The sequence below is a fragment of the Borostomias antarcticus genome (assembly GCF_949987555.1).
Source record: "Borostomias antarcticus genome assembly, chromosome: 20".
NCBI classification, from domain to species: Eukaryota; Metazoa; Chordata; class Actinopteri; order Stomiiformes; family Stomiidae; genus Borostomias; species Borostomias antarcticus.
The window spans coordinates 13349464-13359285 of NC_140253.1; the positions used below are offsets into that span (position 1 = coordinate 13349464).

The 9822-nt window shown below is 41.5% G+C and overlaps 1 protein-coding gene across 1 annotated transcript; it reads left to right on the top strand.

Annotated features, from left to right (window-relative positions):
* The first annotated feature begins 1156 nt into the window (after positions 1-1156).
* On the top strand, positions 1157-9555 carry lsm6 (LSM6 homolog, U6 small nuclear RNA and mRNA degradation associated). Its single transcript, XM_084454258.1, has 4 exons — positions 1157-1203; positions 6803-6904; positions 8120-8233; positions 9185-9555. The coding sequence occupies exons 2-4, from the start codon at positions 6811-6813 to the stop codon at positions 9217-9219; spliced, it is 243 nt and encodes an 80-aa protein (XP_084310384.1). The 5' UTR covers positions 1157-1203; positions 6803-6810; the 3' UTR covers positions 9220-9555.
* The last annotated feature ends 267 nt before the right edge of the window (positions 9556-9822 follow it).

Here is a 9822-nt window from a genome sequence, read left to right on the forward strand (position 1 = left end):
AACACGAGCAGCTGAAGAAGACAACAGGGGAAGAAGAATTAAGAGAAAAAAAAGCTCAGCAATGAATATTCATGAATGTGTGCCTAGGTGTATACATGGCTCTTAACCACTCTTGTTTATGACTTAAGGACTTGTAGTACTGACCTTAGTTTAACACGCCAGCAGATACCAAATTAACCTCTAGCCTCCTCTGGGCTAGGCATGCCCTGCTAACAAGCAGCCTGTCGAAACGCACGGAGCACTACTTTATGATTCTGCCTCTCACGTTCAGTCTTCTCTCTCTCACACACACACGCACAAACACACACGCACACACACACACACACACACACACACACACACACACACACACACACACACACACACACACACACACACACACACACACACACACACACACACACACACACACACACTATTTCTCGCCTTCTTCATCCATTCCCTACCACCCCTTCTCTCCCCACAACCTCATTTCTCATGTGGCAGGATATCGTCGCGGTGTTTTGGGGTCAGGCCCCCAGCATCTGTGGCGGCTTTATCAGATGGAAGATCTTATCTTCTAGTGAGACGCAACAACACAATGCAGCCTACAAAAAAAAAAGACATCAAAAGGTTTCTGAAACCAGGAACCTGTTATTCTCATTTGAATGTGATCTGAATGTCATGTTGTTGCATTGCGCTCATATGAGCATTGGTGAGATCAAATGAGCCTTCATTAATCAAATAGTGGTTAGTGGATGTAGCTCATGTGCTCATGAATATTTAATGAAGTGCTATAAGTGGCGGTGAAAGTATAACGCTCTGGTGTCAGGGCATCATTACCAGATTATTACAGTGCATTGCAAATATCTCTCACTTTTGCTTACTGTGTATTTGAATTGGGACAGGTAGTTATGGTTGGACACTTGTAGTGGTGAATAACCTATGCAAACGATAATGAGTCCTATGAGTATATTGACCCAACAGGTTAATGTTATGTATGCAAATGAGTAAAGTACTGGTGTAGGTTGCAATGAAAGACATATCCAAATGTTATTAATTTGTTCACTGGCTACCTTCAAAGCAGTCAATAATCCACAAACGCGGACTGTTTGTCCTGAGCTTGTTACCGTACGCTGACAGAAGTATAAGCACCTGATTGGCTGTTTTGCTTCCAGCCAAAACACCAGAGAAATCGTGCTGCGGACGTCGAGCTAAACACAGGTCAGTAGCTAGCAGCGAGGTGCATTTCAAGCTTATTAGATGGCTATTTTCTCAGGATATTTATATAAAATACAATACATTGCGTATTTTAGCAGCCACAAGTGTTAGCAGATGCATTACCATTAGCAGATGTCCCGTCTCTTCTTGCTTGACCAACAAAGGCCCCGTTAGCTTTTAGCATGTAGGCAGTTAGCCTTTAGCTAGCTTGATGGCTAGCATGAATGAGCCTTTTCATAGCTAGTTTGATGGTTAAATTATCTGTCTGGCGAGTTGTTAGGATTGCTATAATGCTAACTAGCCGGCCAGCTGCGAGTGATTTTGTGCCTTTTTAGGTTCTAACACGCAATAAACACGGGAACAGTATTCAGCTACTCAGCTAATCAGCACTAACTAGCTCCGTTAGGTGATCCTTCATGAGAACTAGCTAGTAACGTTAGGTAACCCTTCATGAGAACTAGCTAGTAACGTTAGGTGATCCTTCATGAGAACTAGCTAGTAACGTTAGGTCATCCTTCATGAGAACTAGCTAGTAACGTTAGGTCATCCTTCATGGAGAACTAGCTAGTAACGTTAGGTAACCCTTCATGAGAACTAGCTGGTAACGTTAGGTAACCCTTCATGGAGAACTAGCTAGTAACGTTAGGTAACCCTTCATGAGAACTAGCTGGTAACGTTAGGTAATCCTTCATGGAGAACTAGCTAGTAACGTTAGGTAACCCTTCATGAGAACTAGCTGGTAACGTTAGGTAACCCTTCATGAGAACTAGCTAGTAACGTTAGGTAACCCTTCATGAGAACTAGCTGGTAACGTTAGGTAACCCTTCATGAGAACTAGCTAGTAACGTTAGGTCATCCTTCATGAGAACTAGCTGGTAACGTTAGGTCATCCTTCATGAGAACTAGCTAGTAACGTTAGGTGATCCTTCATGGAGAACTAGCTAGTAACGTTAGGTGATCCTTCATGAGAACTAGCTGGTAACGTTAGGTCATCCTTCATGAGAACTAGCTGGTAACGTTAGGTGATCCTTCATGAGAACTAGCTAGTAACGTTAGGTCATCCTTCATGAGAACTAGCTAGTAACGTTAGGTCATCCTTCATGAGAACTAGCTAGTAACGTTAGGTCATCCTTCATGAGAACTAGCTAGTAACGTTAGGTCATCCTTCATGAGAACTAGCTAGTAACGTTAGGTCATCCTTCATGAGAACTAGCTAGTAACGTTAGGTCATCCTTCATGAGAACTAGCTAGTAACGTTAGGTGATCCTTCATGAGAACTAGCTAGTAACGTTAGGTGATCCTTCATGAGAACTAGCTAGTAACGTTAGGTGATCCTTCATGAGAACTAGCTAGTAACGTTAGGTCATCCTTCATGAGAACTAGCTAGTAACGTTAGGTCATCCTTCATGAGAACTAGCTGGTAACGTTAGGTCATCCTTCATGAGAACTAGCTGGTAACGTTAGGTCATCCTTCATGAGAACTAGCTGGTAACGTTAGGTCATCCTTCATGAGAACTAGCTGGTAACGTTAGGTCATCCTTCATGAGAACTAGCTAGTAACGTTAGGTAATCCTTCATGAGAACTAGCTAGTAACGTTAGGTAATCCTTCATGAGAACTAGCTGGTAACGTTAGGTAATCCTTCATGAGAACTAGCTAGTAACGTTAGGTCATCCTTCATGAGAACTAGCTAGTAACGTTAGTAATCCTTCATGAGAACTAGCTAGTAACGTTAGGTGATCCTTCATGAGAACTAGCTGGTAACGTTAGGTAACCCTTCATGAGAACTAGCTAGTAACGTTAGGTGATCCTTCATGAGAACTAGCTAGTAACGTTAGGTCATCCTTCATGAGAACTAGCTAGTAACGTGAGGTGATCCTTCATGAGAACTAGCTAGTAACGTTAGGTGATCCTTCATGAGAACTAGCTAGTAACGTTAGGTAACCCTTCATGAGAACTAGCTAGTAACGTTAGGTAACCCTTCATGAGAACTAGCTAGTAACGTTAGGTGATCCTTCATGAGAACTAGCTAGTAACGTTAGGTAATCCTTCATGAGAACTAGCTAGTAACGTTAGGTGATCCTTCATGAGAACTAGCTGGTAACGTTAGGTAACCCTTCATGGAGAACTAGCTAGTAACGTTAGGTAATCCTTCATGAGAACTAGCTGGTAACGTTAGGTAACCCTTCATAAGAACTAGCTAGTAACGTTAGGTGATCCTTCATGGAGAACTAGCTGGTAACGTTAGGTAACCCTTCATAAGAACTAGCTAGTAACGTTAGGTGATCCTTCATGGAGAACTAGCTGGTAACGTTAGGTGATCCTTCATGGAGAACTAGCTGGTAACGTTAGGTCATCCTTCATGAGAACTAGCTGGTAACGTTAGGTAATCCTTCATGGAGAACTAGCTAGTAACGTTAGGTAATCCTTCATGAGAACTAGCTAGTAACGTTAGGTGATCCTTCATGAGAACTAGCTAGTAACGTTAGGTGATCCTTCATGAGAACTAGCTAGTAACGTTAGGTAACCCTTCATGAGAACTAGCTAGTAACGTTAGGTGATCCTTCATGAGAACTAGCTAGTAACGTTAGGTCATCCTTCATGAGAACTAGCTAGTAACGTTAGGTAATCCTTCATGAGAACTAGCTAGTAACGTTAGGTAATCCTTCATGAGAACTAGCTGGTAACGTTAGGTAACCCTTCATAAGAACTAGCTAGTAACGTTAGGTGATCCTTCATGGAGAACTAGCTGGTAACGTTAGGTGATCCTTCATGGAGAACTAGCTGGTAACGTTAGGTCATCCTTCATGAGAACTAGCTGGTAACGTTAGGTAATCCTTCATGGAGAACTAGCTAGTAACGTTAGGTGATCCTTCATGAGAACTAGCTAGTAACGTTAGGTGATCCTTCATGAGAACTAGCTAGTAACGTTAGGTAACCCTTCATGAGAACTAGCTAGTAACGTTAGGTGATCCTTCATGAGAACTAGCTAGTAACGTTAGGTCATCCTTCATGAGAACTAGCTAGTAACGTTAGGTAATCCTTCATGAGAACTAGCTAGTAACGTTAGGTAATCCTTCATGAGAACTAGCTGGTAACGTTAGGTAACCCTTCATAAGAACTAGCTAGTAACGTTAGGTGATCCTTCATGGAGAACTAGCTGGTAACGTTAGGTGATCCTTCATGGAGAACTAGCTGGTAACGTTAGGTCATCCTTCATGAGAACTAGCTGGTAACGTTAGGTAATCCTTCATGGAGAACTAGCTAGTAACGTTAGGTAATCCTTCATGGAGAACTAGCTGGTAACGTTAGGTGATCCTTCATGGAGAACTAGCTAGTAACGTTAGGTAATCCTTCATGAGAACTAGCTGGTAACGTTAGGTAATCCTTCATGGAGAACTAGCTAGTAACGTTAGGTGATCCTTCATGGAGAACTAACTGGTAACGTTAGGTGATCCTTCATGGAGAACTAGCTAGTAACGTTAGGTAATCCTTCATGAGAACTAGCTAGTAACGTTAGGTGATCCTTCATGAGAACTAGCTGGTAACGTTAGGTGATCCTTCATGAAGAACTAGCTGGTAACGTTAGGTAATCCTTCATGAGAACTAGCTAGTAACGTTAGGTCATCCTTCATGAGAACTAGCTGGTAACGTTAGGTGATCCTTCATGAGAACTAGCTGGTAACGTTAGGTGATCCTTCATGAGAACTAGCTAGTAACGTTAGTAATCCTTCATGAGAACTAGCTAGTAACGTTAGGTCATCCTTCATGAGAACTAGCTAGTAACGTTAGGTGATCCTTCATGAGAACTAGCTAGTAACGTTAGGTAATCCTTCATGAGAACTAGCTGGTAACGTTAGGTAACCCTTCATGAGAACTAGCTAGTAACGTTAGGTGATCCTTCATGAGAACTAGCTAGTAACGTTAGGTAATCCTTCATGAGAACTAGCTAGTAACGTTAGGTCATCCTTCATGAGAACTAGCTAGTAACGTTAGGTAACCCTTCATGAGAACTAGCTAGTAACGTTAGGTGATCCTTCATGAGAACTAGCTAGTAACGTTAGGTCATCCTTCATGAGAACTAGCTAGTAACGTTAGGTGATCCTTCATGGAGAACTAGCTGGTAACGTTAGGTCATCCTTCATGAGAACTAGCTAGTAACGTTAGGTCATCCTTCATGGAGAACTAGCTGGTAACGTTAGGTAACCCTTCATGAGAACTAGCTAGTAACGTTAGGTGATCCTTCATGGAGAACTAGCTAGTAACGTTAGGTAATCCTTCATGAGAACTAGCTGGTAACGTTAGGTGATCCTTCATGGAGAACTAGCTGGTAACGTTAGGTAATCCTTCATGAGAACTAGCTAGTAACGTTAGGTGATCCTTCATGGAGAACTAGCTGGTAACGTTAGGTGATCCTTCATGGAGAACTAGCTAGTAACGTTAGTAATCCTTCATGAGAACTAGCTAGTAACGTTAGGTCATCCTTCATGAGAACTAGCTAGTAACGTTAGGTGATCCTTCATGAGAACTAGCTGGTAACGTTAGGGGATCCTTCATGAGAACTAGCTAGTAACGTTAGTAATCCTTCATGAGAACTAGCTAGTAACGTTAGGTCATCCTTCATGAGAACTAGCTAGTAACGTTAGGTGATCCTTCATGGAGAACTAGCTGGTAACGTTAGGTCATCCTTCATGAGAACTAGCTAGTAACGTTAGGTCATCCTTCATGGAGAACTAGCTAGTAACGTTAGGTGATCCTTCATGAGAACTAGCTAGTAACGTTAGGTCATCCTTCATGAGAACTAGCTGGTAACGTTAGGTGATCCTTCATGAGAACTAGCTGGTAACGTTAGGTGATCCTTCATGAGAACTAGCTAGTAACGTTAGTAATCCTTCATGAGAACTAGCTAGTAACGTTAGGTCATCCTTCATGAGAACTAGCTAGTAACGTTAGGTGATCCTTCATGGAGAACTAGCTGGTAACGTTAGGTGATCCTTCATGAGAACTAGCTAGTAACGTTAGGTCATCCTTCATGGAGAACTAGCTAGTAACGTTAGGTGATCCTTCATGAGAACTAGCTAGTAACGTTAGGTAACCCTTCATGAGAACTAGCTAGTAACGTTAGGTGATCCTTCATGGAGAACTAGCTAGTAACGTTAGGTAATCCTTCATGAGAATTAGCTGGTAACGTTAGGTGATCCTTCATGGAGAACTAGCTGGTAACGTTAGGTAATCCTTCATGAGAACTAGCTAGTAACGTTAGGTAATCCTTCATGAGAACTAGCTAGTAACGTTAGGTAATCCTTCATGAGAACTAGCTAGTAATGTTAGGTGATCCTTCATGAGAACTAGCTAGTAACGTTAGCGGCTATCATAGCTAGGTAGCCTCGGGATGTTGGCTGTAACAAGCTAACGTTAGCTTGCTATCAATCACTATCTAATTTGGGGAAACTAAACTGACGTCCTAGCTACGTCAGTTGTAATATAATATGTAAGAAACAAATTCACACTTTGAATGCGTATTGAAAACAGTAACGTTATCAAACGGTGGGCCGCGTTGGTAACGTTAGCCTCATATCCCCCGCTCTGTCTCAATAATCCAGGTTAGAAGATGAGTCTCAGGAAGCAGACTCCCAGTGACTTCCTCAAGCAGATCATTGGGCGGCCGGTGGTGGTCAAGCTGAACTCTGGAGTGGATTACAGAGGTAAACCTTCCAGCCATCGTCCCACTACGCGACAGCCCTGAACACGTCCTCTGCTCAGTGAACGCTCTGATCAAATATTAAGGGTTAAAGGAGTAGTAAAGGGGAAAATCATGTTTAGCCCTGTTTTAAGGTTACTTATGATCATGGAAAATGGTTCAGATCAAAAAGTTGACAAAACTAGCACTTTTGAGAAAGTTGACAAATGCTCTACCACCGTTTAGGTCATACAATGGATATGGGTGGGCACCGTGAAAAATCATTCAAAAACATGTTCAACTCTCGATTTCAAAGACAAGAAGCTCACGAGGGGGTAATTGGTGTCCGTTGGTGGTCTGACATCAAATTCGCTGCAAAGTATGAATCCTGTAAGGTTTTATTGATCATTTTATGAAATCCATTGACTTGTATTGGCGCGACCGTTGTAGATGTGTAGATCAATCCGCAGAGGGGATTGGTGAGTTTCTTGTCTTTGAAATTGAGAGTTTAACATGTTTTTTGAATGATTTTTCACGGTGCCCACCCACATCCATTGTATGACCTAAACGGTGGTAGAGCAATTATCAGACTTTCTCAAAAGTGCTAGTTTTGTCAATTTTTTGATCTGAACCATTTTATATGATCATAAGTAACCTTAAACAGGGCTAAAACATGATTTTTCCCTTTACTAGTCCTTTAATTAATTTCAGTCAAGGAAGCACACTTGTCAGATGTCATACTGAAGCTACTGCCGTTACAGTATGCTGTATATCAGAGAGGGTCTGCCGCTTGTGAAGTTAAATATTTGCCTGCAAGGTTATAATAGTTTTGCTTTTTTCATTAGTTTGCATTTCTATATTGCTTTTAACTTTTTGTTTTACATTTCAATTTAATTTTAATTTGTTTTTAAAGCAGGTATGCTAGTTTAGTTTATTTTGTTTTATTCTTAGTTTTACTTTAGTTTTTATTAGTTTCAGCATTTAGTTCTTTTTTTGCGTTAGCCTCGTGAGACCATCCTGATCTCGCGAGCTCACGTTGTTTCACTCCGTGTGAAACAAACCATCTGGCGCACGTCAAGTTACTTCTGCGCAGGGGCACAGCAAAAAAAAGGAGGATAGATGTCATATCTACCCAAAATATTTATGACATTTTTATTTCAGCTAACTAAAATGTATTTTCACACCTAGTTTTTTGTTGTTGTTGTTAGTTTCTGTTAACTCTAATAACATTGGTGTGCAGGTGTGCTGGCCTGCCTGGACGGGTATATGAACATCGCTATGGAGCAGACAGAGGAGTACGTGAACGGCCAGCTGAAGAACAAGTATGGAGACGCCTTCCTGAGGGGTAACAACGGTGAGGAAGGACTCGGCGTCCCCGCTTTCACCCCAGATCAGTCAACATGTGCCTACTGACTGTCACAGGCCTACATGGTTTCAGTCTACATGCTACTGACTGCCACAGGCCTACCTGGTTTCAGTCTACGTGTGTCTACTGACTGTCACAGGCCTACCTGGTTTCAGTCTACATGCTACTGACTGCCACAGGCCTACCTGGTTTCAGTCTACGTGTGTCTACTGACTGCCACAGGCCTACCTGGTTTCAGTCTACATGCTACTGACTGCCACAGGCCTACATGGTTTCAGTCTACATGCTACTGACTGCCACAGGCCTACCTGGTTTCAGTCTACATGCTACTGACTGTCACAGGCCTACCTGGTTTCAGTCTACATGCTACTGACTGCCACAGGCCTACATGGTTTCAGTCTACGTGTGTCTACTGACTGCCACAGGCCTACCTGGTTTCAGTCTACATGCTACTGACTGCCACAGGCCTACATGGTTTCAGTCTACGTGTGTCTACTGACTGCCACAGGCCTACCTGGTTTCAGTCTACATGCTACTGACTGCCACAGGCCTACATGGTTTCATTCTACATGATTCAAGGTTCCTTTTATTCATCACATGTAATGTTCGGTGTTCAGTCACAGTGAAATGTTGCTGCTGGCTCCAAGGTTATGCTACAGATAAACGTGAATACCTTATTACCAAATAACACATTTCCAAGTTACAACGTTACAGTTATAATTAACAAAAATTACAATTACTGACTGCCATAGGCCTACATGGTTTTCAGACTCCACCTACACGCTACCTGTAAGCTGTTGCGTATGTGCCATGTAGAGATGAGAAACCGAGGTCAAGTGCATAAGACGTTTTCAGGCCTGCACCAGCGTGAGGAAGATTGTGGTCAGTTTGTGTGGGAGACTTTTGTTTTTGCACTAATCAGTTTCCCTTTCCCCATAGTGTTATACATCAGCACTCAGAAGAGGAAGGTGTGATGAAGAGGAGTTATGTTTTCTTTTTTTATGAATCACGTTTCGATGGACAAGTGTTTTAAGAGGACATTTTCTTTTGTATCTGAGCTGAAGTGTTTAGTTTTGTAAACTCAGAATCATTCTATTATCTTTTTGTAAATCATAAACATGTACACAGAACCATACACTGCATCATTAATAGATAATGACTTCATGGAAAAATACCCATCCCACCTACTCAGAAAAAGACCCAAAAAACAAATGTAAAGTCAGAATAACACAGCCAGAATTATTGAATACATTTTAAGTTTTAAGAGTTTTTGTTCAGTTTTATGTCTTGAGTTGAAGAGCATTTGGTTTTGTAAAATCAGAATAATTCAATAAATTATGTTTTTGGACATTTGTTTGGAATTCTGTTAATAGCTTGTATACTAGAATATTTTGTGCAATTATCTTAATCAGTGCATTGCGCATAGAACACTTCAACAATTATACTATTATCTATAAGTATAATTCTAAGTACACAAAATGTACAGTAGTGTTCCGGGATTACGATTAATTTGAACTTTCCTTTCTTGGCTCAGAGTGCAGGGGCAGGTGGAACATGAGTAATGCTACTTGATAATA